Source organism: Mustelus asterias, chromosome 14, assembly GCF_964213995.1.
Source record: "Mustelus asterias chromosome 14, sMusAst1.hap1.1, whole genome shotgun sequence".
Taxonomy (NCBI): domain Eukaryota; kingdom Metazoa; phylum Chordata; class Chondrichthyes; order Carcharhiniformes; family Triakidae; genus Mustelus; species Mustelus asterias.
Genome location: NC_135814.1, coordinates 60,320,194 through 60,343,636, shown reverse-complemented (window position 1 = coordinate 60,343,636; position 23,443 = coordinate 60,320,194). Strand labels below are relative to the sequence as shown.

General features: G+C 45.4%; 1 protein-coding gene across 1 annotated transcript in view; it reads left to right on the top strand.

Moving 5' to 3' along the window:
- Positions 1-23,443, top strand: part of ccdc141 (coiled-coil domain containing 141) — a 171,768-nt gene that overhangs the window by 99,956 nt on the left and 48,369 nt on the right. The window contains exons 13-17 of the mRNA XM_078228492.1: positions 1,831-2,010; positions 8,387-8,512; positions 10,008-10,196; positions 14,086-14,265; positions 14,361-14,510. Of these exons, the coding sequence (XP_078084618.1) occupies positions 1,831-2,010; positions 8,387-8,512; positions 10,008-10,196; positions 14,086-14,265; positions 14,361-14,510 (825 nt within the window). The remainder of the gene's footprint in view (positions 1-1,830; positions 2,011-8,386; positions 8,513-10,007; positions 10,197-14,085; positions 14,266-14,360; positions 14,511-23,443) is intronic.

Sequence of the window (23,443 nt, the reverse complement as noted above, 5' to 3'; positions counted from 1 at the left end):
AGTAATAAGGAAACCACAGTTGCCTTGTTGGCACATCTACCAAATTCCACCTACCATTTCTGCAGTCCTTGGCAAACCCACATGGGACTAAATGTGGAAGCTTGTGTTCTCAGGGTATCACACAGCAGTGAGGCACATGCCAGACTGTGCCATATTTGTAAGGACTAATGCAACTGTCTTCAGTGCAGAACTGTCACATGCACAACAAAAACGGTCAACTCTTAACCTAAAGTTTAATGCTATGGAATCATGCTGTGGTGTGGCAACTATCCTCATAAGCAGCTAATGCAGCAACCATTAAATGGGGAAGCGAGAGTGGAGAGCGAGTGGCTGCTGTCAGCTGTTTGCAAATTCATGCTTGAACCTAGGGCTTACTTTGCCCTTGCAGCTTCCAACTTGTCAATCCACCATTCCGACACTTGGAAAAAGGCTATTGATGCCTTTGAAGTTTCTTTTAGGCTCTTCAGATGTTCTGATTTTTTTTCACCCCCCATTGTGGCAGTAATTAACCCAATTCCTTTAAATTTCACTTGAACACTATTGTCTTCTCCTGTTACTAGGTCCATCTCTGGATTCATTTTGGGTTTGTACTGGACATTATGAATAATTATGCAAATGAGCTTGGAACATAATCATTATTTAATTCCTTCAGAGGAATCAGTAATTTAGGTAGGGACTGAGTGGCAGTTAATTGTGTTATGCATTTGTTTGTATCCTTATTTCCTCACCGCTATTGTGGAATTATATTTATACTTCTTGATCTTAGACCAAATTGTAGAGAAATATTTTACAGAGAGAGATTGAATAGGTTGGGACTTTATTCCCTGGAGCGTAGAAGATTGAGGGGAGATTTGATAGAGGTGTATAAGATTTTGATGGGTATAGATAGAGTGAATGCAAGCAGGCTTTTTCCGCTGAGGCTAGGGGAGAAAAAAACCAGAGGGCATGGGTTAAGGGTGAAAGGAGAAAAGTTTAAAGGGAATATTAGGGGGGGCTTCTTCACGCAGAGAGTGGTGGGAGTGTGGAATGAGCTGCCGGATAAAGTGGTAAATGCGAGGTCACTTTTAACATTTAAGAAAAACTTGGACGGGTTCATGGATGAGAGGGGTGTGGAGGGATATGGTCCAAGTGCAGGTCAGTGGGACTAGGCAAAAAATGGTTCAGCACAGACAAGAAGGGCCAAAAGGCCTGTTTCTGAGCTGTAATTTTCTATGGTTCTAAGTGAGTTATCAAGCTGTGCAAACCCAATTTGAATTGATTTAAACCTGGAGCTGAAAATTGGCTATGTTGACTCAAAAGACTTGAGGTTCTGGAACGCATGTGTTTACTTAAGCATTGGAATGAAGACTAATTTGGCTTCTGTATACTATGCTTTTCATGTTGAATATAAACAACCATGGATATTAATTCAGCAAAAAAATTACTGATTAAGAATAAAATGAGACAATGGCTCTCTCCTTTAGCTGAGTGATGAGGACAAATTTTGTCAGTTCAAAGCTTTCAATCTATCATCAGAAAACCCTATCAACAATGCTTGGTCTTGGTTTGATCCAGTTGCAGTGGCTGAGGTCAGGAAGACTTGAACTTACAATTTGAATTTCTGCTCATAGCTAACATTCTGATCCTATTTTTAAAAATTAGTGTAAATTAATTTATTCTGTTTTTCTAATGTTTATAGTGAAGCGGATGTACATTAGCTGCTTGAAATACAATACAGTCCTTATTGATCATGAGAGTACAAACTGAGGCATTAATTGAGAAAACACTATTGTGAAATATTTATCTGAATGAAATAGCTTCTTACTGAAATTGCATTTCTTCTTCTTTCAGAGAATTGAAAGCTTGAATCTGAACCTGAAAAAGTCAGTAGATGTGGTTGAAAATAAGATTGACCAGCTAAACAAGAAAAAAATGGCTCTCACAGATCAGTGGACAGGTTATCAACTGCAGTTAAACCAAATTCAATCAGTCAAAAAACAGTGGAAAAAATTCAAAGAGCAACTTAAAAAGGTAAGAAATAACTGAGCAAATGATAATTGAAACATTGCAACTTCATGAAACATTGGGTCATTCGCAAACAGTGAGGGCTGGATTTTCACAGTCCCCCCCATCTCCCCCCCCCCCCCCCCCCAAATTTTCACAAGAACGAGATAAAGGTGCAGGCTGGTGAGGGTCATGAGCCTCCGCCTTACTCTTCCAACCTGGCTGGCTCCATTGTGGGGATAGACATCACCCAGTCTCTGCAGTTTTCATGGAATCAGACCAGTCTTTCAAGGATTAGAGGTTCATGGCCTCTCACAGGTGGTGTGTATCCTGGTCTGGATGAGGGATCCTTTAAAAAGATAAGTTCAAAGCTCTTACCCATCCCCTCCCAAGACCAAACTATGCCCCTCCAAATAAGCACTGAGGGTGAAAAGGGCACAAAGTGTTCTCTGCTTGGGGACTTCATGTCCATCACCAAGAGTGGCTCAGTAGCACCAACTGGCCAAGTCACAAAGGAGGTATCTAATAGACTGGGTTTGCAGCAGGAAGTAAGGGAACCAACTAGAGCAAAAAAACCTATTTGACCTGTTACATATGCCTCTGTCCATGGCAGTATCAATAAGAATGACCAGTGCACAGTCCTGTCAAAACAAAGTCCAATCTTACATTGGTAGTACCACATATGATGGAGGGAATTCTCAATGTGCTTAAATGGGATAGACTTGAACAGATCTAACAACTCAAAACTGTACATCCATTAGGCATTGTGAACCATCAGCATTGGCAGAATTGTATTCAACCACAATCTGTAACCTCATGGCTCAGCATATACACAACTCTCAACATTACAATCAAACCAGGGATCAATCCTGGTTCAATGAAGAGTGCAGGGGGACATGGCAGGAGCAGCACCAGGAATACCTAAAGATGAGATGTCAATGTGGTGGAACGACTGAAGGCACTGGATACTGCAAAGGCTATGGGCACTGACAATTTTCCAGCAATTGTACTGAACATTTGTGCTCCAGAACTAATTGGAATTGGGGAAAATTGAACCATCTCCCTTGACATTCAGTGGCATTACTATCACTGAACCCCCCACTATCAACATCAGGTATGTTACCATTGACCAGAAACTGAACTAGGACTAGTCATATAAATACTGTGACTACAAGAGCAGGTCAAAGGTTAGGAAATCTGTGGAGAGTAATTCACCTCCTAACTTCCCAAAGCCATCTACAAGTCGTCAGGAGTGTGATGAAACACTGTATACTTGCCCGGATGAGTACAGCTCCACAAACACTCAAGAAGCTTGACACCATCCAGGACAAGGCAGCCCACTTGATTGGCTCACCAATCAAGGTGGACACACCAATCATGGTGGAGGGAGTATTCACTCCCTCCATCAGCGGCACACAGTGACAACAGTGTGTTCCATCTACAAAAAGCACTCTAGCAGCTCACCAAATCTCCTTCACCAGCACCTTCCAAACCTGCAACCTCTACTATTTAGAAGGATGTTGCATGGCAACATCATCAGCTGCAAGTTACCCTCCAAGCCACACACCACCCTGACTTGGAACTATATCACCATTCCTTCACTGTTGTTGGAACTCCCTCTTTAACAGCACTGCGAATGTTCTTACTTGGATAAAAACTAGGACTACTTGGATAAAAACTAGCCCCAGGTTTCTTCAACTGATTTGTGGCCAGATTGTTTATTAATTTCTGAAAACATACTGGGGGCGATTCTCCCATCCTACTGTGCCAATCTTTTAGTGCAGTGGGTCAGGAGAATCGTGCATCGGCCGATTCATGGGATTCTTGTGAGCGCTCGCGCCCCGTTTGCATTTCCCAGGCCTGGATTTCTGACGGCATCTGCACAGCACTGGAAATGGGCTGGGAGGCAGGGCTAATATTCAAATGGTATTCAACATACTATTTAAATGCTATTATGAGGCCCGGGACTGAATTCTCTGGGCCCGCTAGCATCTCCTACCGCACCAGAGTGTTTCACTCCAGCGGGGATTACTATAGTTCCCCACTTTCGGGGAACAAGTGGGATGACCCCGTTGGAGTGAAGGGAGGGCCATCAGGGCTCCCGGGGGGGGGGTCAGGCAGCGGGAGATGGTGCTCACTGGGTATGGGAACCCTGGCAGTGCCAGCCTGTGCCCCCTGGCACTGCCCAAGGGGCAAAGTGCCCATGTCCAGGGGGCACCTTGGCACTGCCCACCAGGCATGGGGCAGTGCCAAGGGGGGCAGAGTCTGCTGGGGGGAAGGGCCTTGGGGGCAATTGGTGGGGGGGGGTCCCCACTGCCATTTTGCATTGGGATCTGGTCAGGGCTGGAGAGAGATCAGTGATCAGGGCAGGCTAGGTAGGGGTGGTCAGCCGGGATGGGGGATCTGCTGGGGGGGGGGGTCTGCCTGCGGGGGTGTGGGGGGGTCGTCACTGCTGGGGGGGGCGGTGGCTGGTGGTTGGGTGGGCTGGAACGGGGGCTTGGGGCTGGCCTGCGAATGGACAGGGGGCCGCGATTGAGCTGTGGGAGGGTTGGGGGTGCAGCTTTATAGGGGTTGCAAGGCTGGCCTGCGATCGCGCTGGCCAGCAAACCGTAGGCTGGCAGTTCGGGGCCACTGTGCATGCGCAGAGCCCCCGCTGATTTCAGTCTCTCCAGCGTGAATGGGCCCCGCCCCCTGAAATCTAATGATATTCATGCTGGTGGCTTCTGCAGTGCACAGAGTGTGGCAGATTCTTCTCTGAACTTCCACTGAAAAAAGCAACGTGAATTGCTCTAGAATTTACTTAGAATTCTTTTGGGAGAATCACCCTCGGCTATGTCTGGAAATATTGGGTCCTATTTTACCATTTTGATTCTAAATGCTGGGCGAACTTGAAACTGGGAGTGTTTCAGATCCGACTTTTGGACCCGTTCTCAGGCGCCCCCATACACACTCTGCCTGCAAAAATATCAGCGATTCTGAATCGCGCTGCAGAAGCCTGTGGACGGGGGTTAACACCCCAAAATCCTGCAGCTCCGATCAGCGCCTCCAACTGCACATGCGCGGGAAAAAAATGATAGAATGTAGCTCCCCTGCCACATCCCTCCCACACCAGATAATGCCTCCCCCCGGTCCGCACAGACATTGCCCCACCACCCCCCCCAACATTACTGACCCCTTATCCCCCTCCACCACCCAGACCAATCGCGGGCCGCTTCCCTCCCCCCCCCCCCCCCCGCCTGCCCCCCCACTGATCTCAGGCAGAGTGGCAGCGGACCCCCCCCCCCCCCCCCCCAAAAACCCCGATCTCAAGCAGAGAGCTGTCGGACACTCGGCACCTACCTCTGATTTGGACTTTTGTGAAGCATGTCTGTTTTGCGCCAAATCTGGATGGGCGAATGCGGTGGTGAGGGGGGAAATGCTGGTCAGGTTGGGCATGCAACCCTTTAAGTCAATTTAAATGCATGCAAACGCGTTGAAATGGCTGTCGGGCGCTGTCCTGATCGCGGCCATTTTCTGGCCTTGGTAAAGGGGGAACTGATGTGGAGATGGGCACGGATCACGCTACTCGCCTCACACCCGACTTGACCAAGCTTTCATGCCCGAAAACGGGCGCAACTTGATGGTAAAATCGGCCTCATTGTATGATTTTAACATATTGTATTTTCTTCCTCATTGATCGAAAGTGGGTGTCACTGGTAAGGCCAACATATATTGCCCATCCCTAATTGTCCTTGAAAAGGTGATGATGAGTCATGAACTTGGACTGCTGCAGTCAATGTGGTGTGGGTATACCTACAGCATTGCTAGATAGGGAGTTCCAGGATTTTGGCCCAATAACAGTGAAGGAATGCTGATGTATTTCCATGTCAGGATTTTGCATGACTTGGAGGAAAAATTGCAGGTAGTGGTGTTCCCTTGCATCTGCTGCCCTTATCCTTCCAAAGGATAGAATTCACAAGTTTGGAATTTGCTGTTCATAAAGCCTTGATGAGTTACTGTGATGCATCTTCTAGCTGGTACACATAGCTAACATTGTGCATCGCTGATGGAAGACGTGAATATTTGAGATGATTGATGGCATGCTGATAAAGTGGGCTGCTTTATCATGGATGGTGTAGAGTTTCTTGAGTGTTATTCAAGCTACACTGATTCAGGCAAGTATGGAGTATTCCATCACACTCCTAACTTGTGAGGTGCATATGGTGGGCATGCTTTGATGAGGCGGGAGGTGAACTCCTCACTGCAGATTTCCCAGTCTCTGACCTGTGTAACACAGTAAGGAGTCTCACAACACCAGCTTAAAGTCCAACAGGTTTATTTGGTAGCAAATACCATAAGCTTTCCACTCCATCTGACGAAGGAGCAGCGCTCCGAAAGCTTATGGTATTTGCTACCAAATAAACCTGTTGGACTTTAACCTGGTGTTGTGAGACTTCTTACTGTGTTCACCCCAGTCCAACGCTGGCACCTCCACATCACTACTGTGTAACCACAGTGTTCATATGGCTGAACCAACTCAGTTTCTGATCAATGGTAACCCTTCAGGAAGTTGATGGTGATATTCAGAGATGGTAATCATAGAATCATAGAAACCCTACAGTACAGAAGGAGGCCATTCAGCCCATCGAGTCTGCACCGACCACAATCCCACCCAGGCCCTACCCCTATATCCTTACAGATTTACCCACTAATCCCTCTAACCTACGCATCTAAGGACACTAAGGGCAATTTTTAGCATGGCCAATCAATCTAACCCGCACATCTTTGGACTGTGGGAGGAAACCGGAGCACCCGGAGGAAACCCACGCAGACACGAGGAGAATGTGCAAACTCCACACTGACAGTGACCTAAGCCGGGAATCGAACCCAGGTCCCTGGAGCTGTGAAGCAGCAGTGCTAACCACTGTGCTACCATGCCGCCGTGATGTTGTTGAAAGTCAAAGGGAGATGATTAGATTCTCTTTTGTTGATCTGAATCAGCCTTTTTAAACCATGTTGTTATCAATTTATCTATCTGGCCTAATCCTAACCAATCTACCTGTTACAGCTATATCTGTCCATGACAGTATTGATAGGAGTGATCATTGCACAGTCCTCATGGAGACTAAGTCCTGTCTTTACAATGAGTGCACTCTATTTGTTGTGTGGCAGTACCGCAGTGCGAAATGGACCACATTAAGAACAGATCTAGCAGCACAAAACCCAACATTCATGAGACACTGGGCAACAGCAAAATTGTATTCTGCCACAACCTGTAACCTCACGGCCCAGTAAACTGCTCACTCCTTCATCATCAACCTTGGTTCAATGAAGAGTGTAGAAGAACAAACTGGAAGCAGCAACAATTGTATCTGAAAATGAGGTCCCAACCTAAGAAACGTAGAAACATAGAAACTAGAAGCAGGAGTAGGCCATTCAGCCCTTCAAGCCTGCTTCACCATTCATTTTGATCATGGTTGATCATCAAATTAAATATCCTGATCCCCCCTTCCTCCCATATGACTTGATCCCTTTAGCCCAAAGAGCTATATTTAATTTCTTCTTAAAATCAGACAATGTTTTGGCCTCAACTACATGTGGTGGTAGTGAATTCCACACAATCACCACCCTGAGGGTGAAGAAATTTCTCCTCACCTCAGTTCTAAAAGGTTTATCCCTTATCTTCTAACTATGAGCCCTAGTTCTGGACTCCCCCCACCATCAGGAACATTCTGTCTGAATCTACGCTGTCTGATCCTGTTAGAATTTTATAAGTTTCTATGAGATCCCCTCTCACTCTTCTAAACTCCAGTGAATATAATCCTAGCCGACTTAGTCGCTCCTCATATGACAGACCTACCATCCCAGGAATCAGCCTGGTAAACCTTTGCTGTACTTCCTCTATAGCAAGGACATCCTTCCTCAGATAAGGACACCAAAGCTACTCACAATACTCCAGGTGTGGCCTCACCAATGCTCTATACAATTGCAGCAAAAAAAAGCAAAGCTACTATTCAGGACTGCAAGATGCAGAACAGCAAAAGTAACCTGCCATTGACAGAGTTTATGTAACATTGTACATGGCATTCCAAATTCTGGGCCCCATACTAATAATCATTTTTGCTCTTGAAGATATGTAACTTTAGGCCCTCAGTCCTCCAGTTGTATGTTAACAAAGTAAATTGTAAATGAATTTATGGTCTTTGAAGGAACAGGCTTGACCAGTTGAATGTCTCTCCCTTTTTATCTCTGTTTCTTTTTGACTCAGCTCTAAAAACGTAGAGATTTATTTGACTTTTTCACTGTATAACTTTGAAGTTTTTGGTAGAGATTTACAGCAATGAAATATTGTTCAATTGTCAGTAAATTTGAAAATTTAAATGTAATATAAAATGAAAGGCCACTTCAGAGTTCTTTTGTTCAGACAATTCACAGTTTGAAGACGTTGGAAGATGACCTTATTCCACCATTCAGTATTGACCTGGGATGCAATCTTGAGACTATTATGGAGCTGCAAGACAAATTCAATAAAGCAAAGCCACATTTACAGGTAAGGAGTGCTACCTTTCTAATAACTGGGAGACTAAAAAGTACAACAAACCTGATGGCCTTTAGAAAAAAATGCACCAAATGCAAACCAGGACTGGGTTCATCCATCGGTCTAAGCCAGAGTAATTGAACAGATAGATATGGTACAATTGACTTCAGTGCCTTAGGCAAGGGAGGGAAAATTCATTGAGATTCCTCTCCAAATTGCTGGATTTGATCAGGACACGATTAAGTTTGGATGTGATCTTCCTGCAGTTGGAGACCTAATTAGTGTCGAGATTCACATATGGTTACAATAGCAAAGCACAGGAGGAAAGGTATGGAGAACGTTACATGGGGAAAGTGCTACAGAAAGTAATTCTCATCCTTCGTGTAAGAGACAGAAATATGGGGAAAGGCACTAGAAACTTCAATTAAATAAATGATCAAATAACCTGTTTGAGTGATATTGGTTGAGGGATAAATATTGACTGGGGCACCTGAAGAACTCCACCCCCTTTCCACACCCTCTGTTCCTCTTCAGAAAAGGAGAAGGAATTTTTTGCGGTCACCCAAAGGGAGAAACAGGGTCATGGTTTAACATTTCAGCTGACGGATGGCACATGCAACAGCATAGCACACCTTCAATTCTGCAAGGAAGCATCTGCCTAGATTATAGAAGAATAGAATCATAGAATCCTACAGTGCAGAAGGAGGCCATTCGGCCCATCGAGGCTGCACCGATCACAATCCCACCCAGGCCCTATCCACATATCCCTACATATTTCACCCACTAACCCCTCTAACCTATGCATCCCAGGACACTAAGGGGCAATTTAGAATGGCCAATCAATCTAGCCCGCACATCTTTGGACTGTGGGAGGAAACCGGAGCACCCTGAGGAAATCCACGCAGACACAGGGAGAATGTGCAAACTCCACACAGACAGCAACCCAAGCCGGGATTCGAACCCAGGCCCCTGGAACTGTGAAGTAGCAGTGCTAACCACTGTGCTACTGTGCTCAAGTGTCTGGAGAGAGACTTAAACCTCTGACCTTCATACTTTTGCCCTACTCAAAAACAAATTTAAGCCAGGCATTGGAAGGATTTTCATTGGGCACAGTGTGAATAATTCATGGAATGAATTCCATGATAGAGTGGTGAAAGTGAGAATTAAAGTGAAATTGTCCTTCTCTTCTGTAAATATCTTGTGATCTGTTATAGAAATTATTCCAGATATTTAGTAGAGCAGACAGAAACATTTGCATGCTGAATGTGTATCGGTATTTTTGGGTTGGTAATAAAATTGTTGTCTCTAATTTTTCAGTTTATTTTGAATAAATATGGCAGTAAAATTGGTTCGATGTTGCTGCCTGCATCTTGATGTAAGTTGGATGTATGCAATGAACCTATGATAAAATGTTGTGGGCTGGAATGTGATGACTTAACTTTTACTGCATGTTACCATGAATTACTAATTCCACAATGTTGATTTGGTGATTTTCTTTTTACTATAGCAGTTAACTGCCGAGGTGGAATACAGAGTGAAAATGGCTGAGCTTTTGACACTGAAAGGTGTTTTCCTAAAGGAGAGAAATGAAAAAATCACTGAGTTACTGAATCTTCATCAGCAAGTGAAGAATAAAGCAAAGGAGTATGAAATGGTTTTTCTTATGACGGTTAAATTTCACAAGATCATGCAAGAGGTATGCACTTAAATGTAAATATTTTACAGTGGCTTTGATCATGTATACATAGAACCATAGAACAATAGAACATCATTTTTATTTCATCCTATCTCTAATTCTGTTTGTGATTATAATTTTTAGAAGTTGATTATTGCATTTCTGTAATCTTCACCTTGCAGCTTTGCTTCTAAATTAACATTGTCACATTTGGAACCTGACTTCTACATATCACCACTACTGGGTCTCTTTTCTTATTGATTAGCATAGCCATGCTACAAAATGATAATATTCCATCAGTTGAAGATACATTTTTCTGCTTGAGGACTGTATCAAAACACAGATTATTGTAAAAAAGGAACAAAATGGTGCGATCTCTGCTGCATGGAAAATGGAGGAATAGATCTTTCATCCTGTTTCTCTAATGATTGCCCCCCACCTTTTAGAAAACGAGTAATGAGCCATAGAAGATATTTAGAACTATTTGTTAAGTTCTTGTAAAAAACCTTGTTTAAAGTTAACAGTGGGAAATACAAATAAGATTGCACAGCAGGGAAGGCTCTTCCAAAGGTACATATTTAACTGCAACTCAGATTGAATGATTGAGGTGGACTGTCGAAGTAGTCCAAGCAGACAAACCAAACAATCAAACTCCTGCACCGCATAGCCAATGACAGTGAAGGGTACAAATATCCTGAACATTTATGATGCAAGGACCTCAGGAAACATGACAGGAGTGAGACCGTTATACTTGTCCTACTACAGTAGGCCCTATGTTCCCTTGCATCCAGCAACTTACATTTCAGTAGTGACTTGCAGCAGCAAAAACAGCAAACGTGTGGTGGAATTGCTGCCATCCCCATCATATGTCACTGATTGTACACAAAGATATTTCTACTTTTATTAACCTCCAGAATATCATGATTGGATTTTGCAGTTGTAATGATGGTGAAACTGTTAGCATTCATTGTCATTACTCCTCTGAATCTGAGAGCAGTTTCAGGAGCTTGCATATGCATGGTAGAACACGGAAATTCACAAGTTGCTGTCACTGATTCAATTTCCCTCCATGGGTACATGGAAGTCTCCACAGATGATTCCAACAATATCCTAGCCATCTTTCGATCTTCCACCCTCCATCAACTTGAATCCACCCAAAGCTCTGCTGCCTGCATCCTAATTTGCACCAAGTTTGTGGGCGGCACGGTGGCACAGTGGTTAGCACTGCTGCCTCACAGCGCCAGGGACACTCAGGTCTGTGTGGAGTTTGCATGTTCTCCTCTGGGTGTTCCAGTTTCCTCCCACGCTTCAAAGATGTGTGGGTTAGGTTGATTGGCAATGTTAAATTGCCCTTTAGTGTCAGGGGGATTAGGAGAATAAATATGTGCGGCTATGGGGATGGGGTCAGGGTGGGATTGTTGTAGGTGCAGGCTTGATGGGCCAAATGGCCTCCTCCTGCGCTGTAGATTCTATGAGGTTCCATTGACTAATCACTCCTGTATATGTTGACTCCCATTGACATCCATTCTGGTGATGCCTTAATCTTTCAACAATTGTTTTCAAATGTATCTTTGGCCTCACCCCTCCCACATTCCTACAACCTAGTTAAATCTTTGTTCTCCTCCAGTCGCATCCGCAGTTTTTAATTGTGCTTTCAATACCCAAGGCTGAAGTTCTGGAATTTCCTCCCTACACCTCTCTGTCTCTCAACTTCACTCTCCACTTTAAGATGCTCGTTAATACCTCCCTCTTGATTAAGCTTTTGGTCATCTGCCGTAATATCCCCTTATGTGTCTCAATGTCAAAGTTTGTTTGAGTAGTGCCTTGGGACATCTTATTACATTAAGCCGTGCTTATTGCCAATTGTGCAGGATTAAATGATGCTGTGGATCAGCAAGATACATAAGTGCCAATGAGCTACTACCATGATGCTGCACTCATGTCAGTGCTGATCATTTGTCCTGCTGAGCCTAGAAGAGCTTTGCAAAGTTGTCTCTGGAATGCAATTCAGACAACCATTCCTGCATGATCTTACTTATGACAGCTGGCATAGCATATCAGGGTATTACATTCCAAGGCCTTACGGAAACCAGCTGTCACAGTTATGCAGAAACATTCAAGTGATTGTGCATCATCAGCACCAGTTTTAAAGCAGGTTGAATAAGATCTGCATTCCCATGCAGCTCTGGAGGATCACTCAATATTGCGGATCCTGACCAAAACAAACCAAAATCATAGAATCCTTATCGTGTAGAAGGAGGAAATTTGGCCCATCAAGCCTGCACCGATAAGTCCCACCCAGGCCTTATCCCCGTAACCACACATATTTGCCCTGCTAATCCCCCTGATGCTAAGGAGCAATTTACCATGGCCAATCCACCTAACCTGCGCACCTTTGGACTGTGGGAGGAAACCGGAGCACCCGGAGGAAACCCACGCAGACACAGGGAGAATGTGCAAACTCCACACAGACGGTGACCCGAGGCCGGAATTGAACCCAGGACCCTGGCACTGTGAGGCAGCAGTGCTAAACACAGTGCCACCATGTCGACCTGATGCACCATCCTGAACGATCTATATGGTATTTTATCAATTCTGATTGACTGATTCCACCCCATCATTACAATGGGATGGTTGGAGGAGGGTGTCAGAATAATAGAATCAGATCAGCCGTGATCTTATCAAATGATGGAGCAGGCCAATGTGCCAAATGGCCTAACTCTGCTCCTATTTCTTATGATTTTATGATCTTATGAATTGGGTTTTAAAACCAAAGATGGGTCCTGCCATTGGGCCCATGACTAAACTGGTAAGATTTCATCCACAGACAAGTTAATAGAATAACTTGTCAGAGGAAAAAAAATGGAGAAGTGGAAGGAAATGTATTTTGGAGGAAAGAAAATGGATGGAATATGGACATACATAGGAAAGACAGTGAAGGGTGTGAACAGACGGAGATAACTAAGCATGTAAATGTAAATTTACTGAAAATAGGACCAGTAGCTTTATTAGGCTTTATAAACAGGGGCATAGACCATAACAGAAAAGAGGTTATGATAAATGTGTACAAGATTATGGTTAAATCTGAGTTGGATGACTGTGAGTGCCCCATTATAGAAAGGATATTAAAATCATAAAGAGCATACAAATAGATGTATGTGGACCTCTGCTGCTGGCAGAACAAGGTAAGTTGGTTGTTAATGTTTCTGAATGTTTTTGCGGCATTAAAACAACTTTAAATGAGGTACTGAATTCACATAACTGGCCTGGAAACATGGGAATTTTAAGAAAATGATTGATAAGGGTTGAGGTTTTACTCATTTAAGCGGTATTGGTGCATTAGGTAGCCACTTGGAAAGAGTTTTGTGATATGCTGAAAATTAGAGCATTTTGAAAATTATAATTTTAAGAAACAATGCATTATTTGTCAGAATTTAAAATATTGTCCTTAATTTGACTTCATTTAGAGATTTAATTCTATATTAGATTGTCTATATTTCCAAAGTATTAGTACCATTGTTTCTCCTAGCTAGCCTCTTTCATTCTACCTTCTATAAACTTGATATCATCCAAACCTCTGCTGCCCACACCCCAATTTGTATCAAGTCCATTCATCCACCCTGTGCTCACTAACCTACAATGGTTCCCAGATAAATGCCTCAATTTTTAACTTCTCCTCCTTGTTTTCAAATCCCTCCATGGCCTTTCTGCTCTTTATCTCTGTCGTCTTTGACCAAACATTTGGTCACTTACCCTGATATCTCCTTGTGTGTCTTGGTGTTGTATTTTATTTTATAATGCACCATTGAAGTGCTTGTTACGTTCTGTTATGTTAAAAGCCCCATATAAATAAAAGTTGTTGTTATATTAATTCATGTTATCAATTGTAATTTAATGGGTTTTGATTCAGCTTGAAGGGATGATGAAGACCGGAGAGTTGGAATATCCAGAATTGTTAAGAACGTCAGACAGTAGTAGTCAAGCAAAGATACAACTTAATCACCACAAAGAAAAGCAGATACATGTGCGCCATTTATATAAATTGTCCCTCACATTAGCAATGGATATCATCTCCATTACGCAGCAGTCCGTAAGTTAAATTTGGATTGTACACAAATCTTTCCATTGACACAAGTTACTGAATTCACTAGCTGGTTTAACCTCTGATAATTTTCCTTCGGGTAGAAACTCATTGAAGCTTCAGTGGACTCTCTTCAGCAAAAACTTGAAGTGCTAGAGAGCCAGAGCATCGAGTGGAGTGCAAAGGCAGACAAACATGGAGAAAAACTGGAGACAAATTTGCATTACTGTACCATGAGAGAAGAAATAAATGAGGTTAGTAGAAAAATCAATCAGTTTTTTTTGGGAAAAAGTATCAGTTGATTTAAAAACATAATTGCAGTGGATGAGGAGTGTGGGTGGATGGTTTGCCAGACCTTATGAATTTTCTCCTCCATGTCAATCTGCAACCTTCCCTTACTAAAATCATTCGCCTTAGACTGCCTTTCTTTTTTCATCTTTTTGATACCTCGAATTGTGATGTCTGCCAGTTGATGACTGTTCTCAGAATTATATATGGAGCAATGAGAAAGGAAATTGGTTGTACCGTTTACACTTTGTGTTCAAAGGGACTGACACACAGGTGGAAAAAATACTTTTTGTTGTGGGTGGAAAACAGGAGAAACGCTCCATGCATGATCTGTGCCTGGAATACAGGTGCTGACCACCAGGTGGCCACTTGAATCTGACCCCTTGGATATGTTAATGAGCCGCTCAATGCCTGATTAAGCAGCTTTGAAATTTGTTCATGCTAAAACACTCAGTGGTTTGATGCTAATGAGGCTTATCCAATTGTCCTTTTCAGTACTACTGGAGACTCTCACCCAACAAGTAAATATATTTTTTGAAAGTCATCTTTATATGGCAACAAGAGGAAGTATAAGTGTTCTTCTTGGTTCCACGGTGCTGTTGTGCCTCTTTTAGGGAACAATGCTGTTGTGGCCTATTGATGGTCTGCACACAGCTCTCTTGTTCGCCTTCCTCCCAGCCCCTCCACATGCCTATCCTTCATTTCCAGAACCCACGCAATTGGGTCAGCTTTCTCTGGGATAATTTTGCCATCTGTTTTGCCTCTTGCCCACACTCTGAGTATGTTACATTTTCCATGCCTGGAAACATTTCGAGACAAATTTCTGTTTTGGTGCAATTTGTGTCAATGGGTTTTTCAGTGTTCAAAACAGTACTTTAGGAATAGAGTTACTTAGGACTAGAGCCATGGTTTCCCAATCCATCTAGTGATCTCACTGCCTTGCATTGGTCCTGCATAATGTGATATTGCTCTTCTTTCAACTGTGAGAAGCATATGCGAGGCTAATGGTCCCTTTAAATGATTAATGCATTTCCTATTAATAAAATAAACTAGTGAACAATGTGAACCTTCTTTAAAAGTTACCAATTCATTACCACATGGTTAACTGAAGGGAGAATGACAGCACAGTAAGACCAGTGAGAACATTGATCGTAAAAGCATAGCAGGAAATCAGTGAGAGACAGGCCAGCTTAGTGCTCTTACAATAAAAATGAGAAATTCCTTAAATATCTGGGAGAATTTCCCACAACAATATGTAGGAAGTCTCAGTAACCTGTGCATTCCCAGGCTGGCATTAACTGTTCCAGGAGAAGCCTACATCTCCCAGCAAGCATTGTGATCAAGAGCAGCAGAACAAACTTGGAAAAATTGACTCAACACCAAAGACCACATTCCACTTTAATTATAATGTTTAAATAACTATTTATTTTATTTATGAAGCACTTTCCTACACTACAAAAGACATGAACGTATTCCCTATACAATGAACTAACTTGAAGGGCAGTCATCATTTTTATGGAGTGATGCGCGACAATTAAGCACGTGGAACCAAGGCTTCGATATTGAAGGCTTTTATTGTGTAACAATGGAACTACTAACACGAATACACCAGTTCAGACTGAAGGGGTCCTGCCGGAGCAGAGGGTCTTATACCTCGCCACCGGAGGCGGGACCCCACTGGAATGTGCCATGATAACACTTATAACAGGTAAACACCCTAACCCAACAACATTGTACAACCCCCACAGTAACAACACCCTAGCCCAACAGTAACATAATAACAACCCCCAGTGGTGAACCAACGATGGTTCACCACATTCACCCCTCCTTTAAGAACAAAAGGTGGCGGGGTGCAAGAAAAAAACAGGTCATATAAACAGAATTCACAAGTCCAGACGGTCTGGAGGACCGCACCGACGCTGTGATCTCCTCAACACCGGTTGCGAAACCGGAGCAGGTGCTTGCGGTGGCGTTCTTTCCAAAACAACGTCTGGCTGTCCCCTCAAGGACTCCCGGGCCGGCTGGCCCTGGTGAGGCGATGGTGCAGGGGATCCTGGAACCTTTGGTGGTGGTGGTGGTGATGATGGTGGCGCCGATCTCCGAGTCTCAGGCAAGCTGTACATGGGAGTAAAAGTGTTATGCACTGGTCCCGGTGCTGACCGCGCCACGTCTGGGGAAGCAATGAGGAGTAGTGGATTCGTGACTGGGGGAATAGGAGCGACAGGAGTTGCTACGTCCCCTGCGGGCGCCAGGTCTCTAATGGAGACAGTGTCCTCTCGCCCGTCAGGATATGCCACATAGGCATACTGAGGGTTGGCGTGGAGGAGTTGGACCGGTTCGACCAAGGGGTCGGACCTGCGAGCCCTCACATGTCGCCGCAGAAGGACGGGTCCTGGGTACGTCAACCAGGCTGGCAATGAGGTTCCCGAGGACGACTTCCGAGGGAATGAGAACATCCTCTCGTGGGGAGTAGCATTGGTTGCCGTACACAGGAGGGAGCGGATAGAATGGAAGGACCTCCTGCCAACGGGAGACTGGAAGGCCCCTGGATTTCGGTGCCAGTAGGACAGCCTTCCAGACTGTAGCATTCTCCCTTTCCACCTGTCCGTTACCCCTAGGGTTGTAGCTCGTGGTTCTACTAGAGGCAATCCCGAATGAGAGCAGGAATTGCCTCAAGTCGTTGCTCATGAACGACGAGCCCCTGTCGCTATGAATGTAGCAGGGGTACCCGAACAGGGTAAAAAGCTCACTGAATGCCTTGATGACGGTGGCAGTCGACGTGTCCGCACAGGGGACAACAAACGGAAACCGGGAATACTCGTCTATTATGTTGAGGAAATAGACATTCCGGTCCGTTGAGGGAAGGGGGCCCTTAAAATCCACACTCAGCCTCTCGAAAGGGTGAGTGGCCTTGACCAATTGTGCCCGGTCTGGTCGATAAAAGTGTGGTTTGCATTCTGCGCAAATCCGACAGCTTCTCGTCACTGACCTGACATCCTCCACCGAGTAGGGCAGGTTGCGGGCTTTGACGAAGTGGTAGAGTCTGGTGACTCCAGGATGACACAGATCATTGTGGAGAGCCTTCAAGCGGTCCTCCTGCATGATGGCGCATGTTCCGCGCGAGAGGGCATCCGAGGGCTCATTGAGCTTCCCTGGACGATACATAATATCGTAATTATAGGTGGAGAGCTCAATTCTCCACCGCAAGATCTTATCGTTCTTGATCTTGCCCCTCTGCGTGTTGCTGAACATAAACGCCACGGATCGTTGATCCGTGATCAGGGTGAACCGCTTCCCTGCCAGGTAATGGCGCCAGTGTCTGACTGCCTCCACAATGGCCTGAGCCTCCTTCTCCACCGCTGAGTGCCGAATTTCGGGGCCTTGAAGGGTGCGGGAAAAGAACGCGACGGGCCTGCCTGCCTGGTTTAGTGTGGCGGCTAGGGCGAAATCAGATGCATCACTCTCCACCTGGAAAGGGATGGATTCATCCACCGCGTGCATCGTGGCTTTCGAGATGTCGCTTTTCAAAGCCTTGAAGGCCAATTGGGCCTCTGGCGTAAGTGGGAAGGTCGTGGACTTAATGAGCGGACGAGCTTTGTCCGCGTAGTTGGGGACCCACTGTGCATAATACGAAAAGAACCCGAGGCATCTCCTCAGTGCTTTCGTGCTAGCGGGCAAGGGAAGTTCAGTAAGTGGGCGCATACGGTCTGGATCAGGGCCAATGACCCCGTTTTCCACCACGTATCCGAGGATGGCTAACCTGCGCGTACGGAATACGCACTTCTCCCTGTTATAGGTCAGATTCAGGCGAGATGCAGTGCGCAGAAAGTGTTGGAGATTCGTGTCGTGGTCCTGCTGGTCATGGCCGCAGATGGTGACGTTATCCAGGTACGGGAAGGTAGCCCGCAACCCGTTCTGGTCCACCATTCGGTCCATAGCACGCTGGAAGACCGAGACCCCATTGGTGACACCAAATGGAACCCTGAGGAATTGGTATAGACGACCATCCGCCTCAAAAGCCGTATATTGTCGGTCCTCTGGGCGGATGGGGAGTTGATGGTAGGCGGACTTAAGGTCTATGGTAGAAAACACTCGGTACTGCACAATCTGATTGACCATATCAGAAATGCGCGGGAGAGGATACGCATCCAGCTGCGTATAACGATTAATGGTCTGACTATAGTCGATGACCATCCGAGGTTTGTTCCCGCTTTTGACTACCACGACCTGCGCTCTCCACGGACTAGCACTGGCCTGTATGATCCCTTCCTTGAGGAGCCGCTGAACCTCAGATCTAATAAAGATCCGGTCCTCAGCGCTGTAACGCCTACTTTTAGTAGCGATGGGCTTGCAGCCAGGTACCAGATTTTTAAAAAGGGATGGTGTAGTGATTTTCAGGGTGGAAAGATTGCATGCGGGGCGCTTTGGGCAATTTGGAGGCTGCGGCTGATTCCCTACTGCCAGTGAAGGGAGTGGCCCACCGTACTGTAGGATCACACTCTTCATGTGGACCATAAAGTTTAGTCCGAGGAGAATTGGCGCACAAAGGTGAGGTAACACAAGGAGCCTGTATTGCTCGTAAATTGTGCCCTGTACCTCAAGAGTTACCATACATCGTCCTTGGATCGGTGCAGACCGGGACCGTGATGCCATGGAAATTGTCTGCTTGGCAGGGAGAACCCGGAGTCCACACCTTTTAGCAGTTTCAGGGTGTATGAAACTTTCGGTGCTCCCACTGTCAAACAGACAATTCACAGTTCGACCACTAACCTTTATATCCATCATGGAATTTTCAAGTCTGTAGTGCCTGGTCTGGTCCAGGGAGATCGACGCCACCGTTGGCCCCTGGGCGTCACTGCATGCTGCCGATGTTGATGCTGAGGACCCCTGCTGGTCGCTCCTAGTCGTCGTGGACCATGATGGCCGCCCCCATGAATCGCACGTGGGCGAGGGCGCCAAACGCAGCGACTCCTGGTGGTCTTCCTCCTCCTCCGTCAGCCACGATGGCGCCGTCCTGGGTTCGCACGTGGTCGGACCTCATGGGTACTGCGACGCCGAAGGAGATTGTCTCCGTTCCGGAGGGTTACAAGCTGCACTGCCGTTTTTAGGCTTGGACCTGCAGACTTTGCCGTAGTGGCCTTTTTTACCACACTGGCTGCAGATTGCCGTTCTTGCCGGACACTGTTGCCGTGGATGCTTGGCCCCACCACAAAAATAGCATCGCTGGCCACCTGGAGCTGCCGCCATCGTCGGATCGATCTGGTTAGCGGGGCGAGGAGGGAGCTGAGCTTGCTCCAGCCACGTTGACTGCACGTGGTCCTCGGGGTACAGCGCCAAGCTCTTCGACGCCGCTTCCAGCATCACAGCCATCTCCATTGCTTGGGTCAAGTCGAGTTTCCCCTTTTCCATCAATTTAAGCCTGATGTACGAGGACCCTACCCCTGCTACGAACGCGTCTCGGGCGAGGTCGTACATATATTGTTCGGCTGATACGTCTTTACAATCGCAACCCCTGGCAAGCTGCAGGAGCTCATTGGCGTAGTCCTCCATGGTTTCGCCCGACTGCCGACGTCGTGTAGCGAGGAGGTAACGAGCGTGTATCTCGTTGGGTGGCTTCGTGTATCGTTTTTTTAGGAGCTCGACGGCACCCGGGTAAGTGGGAGCTGCACGAATGGCGAGATAAATCGTGTCGCTTACCCTTGCGTGGAGGACCTGGAGTTTATCACTGTCTGTAGTGATAGCTACCGAGGCTGCCAGGTAGTCCTCGAAACACTTCCACCAATGGTCGAATGTGTTAGCGGCACCGACCGCACGTGGGTCCAGTGTCAGACGATCCGGTTTTAAGATCTGTTCCATACTCTTTTTTTTGTACAGCTGTGAGTTTTCTGTTACACAATAAAATTGATGCGCGACAATTAAGCACGTGGAACCAAGGCTTCGATATTGAAGGCTTTTATTGTGTAACAATGGAACTACTAACACGAATACACCAGTTCAGACTGAAGGGGTCCTGCCGGAGCAGAGGGTCTTATACCTCGCCACCGGAGGCGGGACCCCACTGGAATGTGCCATGATAACACTTATAACAGGTAAACACCCTAACCCAACAACATTGTACAACCCCCACAGTAACAACACCCTAGCCCAACAGTAACATAATAACAACCCCCAGTGGTGAACCAACGATGGTTCACCACATGGAGGCTAATGCAGCACCCAATTTCATGTATCATAAAGTCTCAAACAATAATGAAATGAATGACCAATTAATCTTTCATTCATGGTGAAGGTGGAAGGAAGAATGCCCTACTCTATTTGAAACACTCTATGGGATCATTAATGTCGACCTGAACTATTGAAAGAAGTAGATAAGGGCCAGAGTTGGATGAATTTGATCTTTAAAGCTTTAAAAGGAGGAAGGATCATACATATTTAGTCGCAGTCAAGTAATGTCTTGATTTTAAAATGTTTTCAAATCTCTCCATGGCCTTGCCCATCCATAGCTCTGTAATCTTCTCCAACCCCACAGCCCTTTGTGATATCAGCAGTCCTTTAATTCAGGCCTTTTGTGCATTCCCAGTCATAATTGATCCAGTATCGGTGGCTGTGCCCTCAGTTGTCTAGGCCCCAAGCTCTGGAATCCCTCCCTATATGTCTCCGGCTCTATGCCTCACATTCTTGCCTTAATACACTTCATAATACCTATCTCTTTCTGGTCATTTCCCCTAATATCTCTTTATGGGTTCAGTGTCATGCTTTGTTTTATAATACCTGTGCAGAGCATCTTGGAAGTTTCATTATGTTAAATGCGCTATATAAATGCAAGTTCTATTGCTGTTGTTTGGTCTTCCAAGTAGAAAGGGGGAATTATTGAAGAGGTGGTAGGATGCCAGGACTGAGGGAACTGTACAATCTTTCTGGACACAGAAACAGAGAGTCGGGATAAATGGGTCATTTTTTGTAACTAGTCAAGTGCTGCAGGGATCAGTGCTGGGCTTCAATTATTTACAATCTATATTAGTTAATTGGATGAAAGGACAGTGTATCGTAACAAAATTTGCTGACAACACGAAGATAGTAGGAAAGCAAATTGTGAGGTGATCATGCAGGCCTGGATTTTCCATTCGCCCACTCGGCCAAACTTCCTGTAATGCTCCCCCTAGCTTAGCCCTGAACTCGCATCTTTCTCTCGTTGCTCTCCTATCGTTACTCATGCCCTTTATGCACACATCTCCCCCTTGAAGATTGAGGGAGTCATGAAAATCCCCAGCTCAGACTGCTAGACTTGGGAGAAAGTGTCCTCCAAGGCGGGATCTTCATTGCCGGGGGTCAGGTATGAAATGGAATCAGGCCAGGTGACTCGGGAAGAAGTGCGGAGGCAGGCTGTTTAAAAAGCCTCAGTGCTATGGGGCTTCGTCCCAGTGAACAAAAATACAAAGGTCCTCCAGCCTTCACCCTCCCTCACCCTATCCATGCCACCTCATGTGCCTATATGCACCATTCCACTATATCCCTCTTGCCCCCATGCCAAGCTCTGCGATTCCACCACCCCTTCAGTTCCTTCATGCCTGGTGTGCAAATTCTACACTCCCACCCACCACCTATATCCCCTGTGCTCTGCTGTTCCACCCACCCTATCAGGCCCATCATGTCCCTTGTGCCAAGTGCTGGCACTTCCATGCCAATTGACCCATTGTACACATTATAGAAACAATGTACACCATAGTGTATAATGGAATCTGTCAAATAAACTTTTAAAAAATGTAATATATTGACAGTTTTTCCCATGAAAGAAAGTCTGGACTGCAAACCAATAAAATCATCCAGAGCATTTGACGTTTCAAAAACTTCAAACCACAAACACTTAAAGTCACTAAAGTTAAGCCAGTAAACATTGTGAATGTGACTGCTGAGATCAGAGAGCCTGAACAGTACAAAATGAGATTTGGTTCATAGCCCAGACAGCTATTAAATTATGAGAACACCTGTTGCACAAAAGAAACATTGTTTGATGACAGCTTCGGCTCTCTAATCAATGCAGTCAATTTCACAATGTTTGTTGACGTAACGTTAGTGGTTTCAAGTGTTTTTGGTTTGTTCTTCTTGAAACTTCAAAGGGCCTGGATGAGTGACATGCTTATTAGCTTGAGTCCAGGCTTTTTCTCATAGGAGAAATTGATCAGTGAATTACCTTTTTCAAAACTATTGTTTGACAGATCCCACTATACCCTATGATGTACACTGTATCTATGAAGTATTCAGTGGGTCAATGGGGATAGAAGTGCCAAAGCTTAGTATGGGAACATGAGGAGCCTGGGGGAGTGGGTAGAAGGACAGCAGTTTGCAAAGGGCCAAGGGGGGCCTGAGAGTTTGGGTGGAAGGGCAGAGTATGACAAAAGGCATAAGGGGAATGGGGGTGGGTGGAAGGGCAGAGTCTGGCAGAGGGGCATAAGGGAGACCTTTTGAACTTACAAATTTGCAGAATTACTGTTATTGTGACTATCATTGCTTTGACCTCAGCTTATCCTTCAGTCCTTGTAAAATTTGCATTATTTTGGACTGTCATGCATGCTTTTACATTTCTTACAGTTGAAACAGTGAGTTACTGATGCGCGACAATCAAGCACGTGGAACAAGGCTTCAGCTATTGAAGGCTTTTATTAGCAAACAATGGAACTAACTAACACGAGTACACCAGTTCAGACTGGAGGGGTCCTGCCGGACCAGAGGGTCTTATACCTCTCCCCCGGAGGCGGGGCCCCACCGGGATGTGCCATAATAACATTTACCACAGGTAAACACCCTAACCCAACAACATTATACAACCCCCACAGTGACAACACCCTAACCCAACAGTAACATAAGAACAACCCCCAGTGGTAACCAACGATGGTTCACC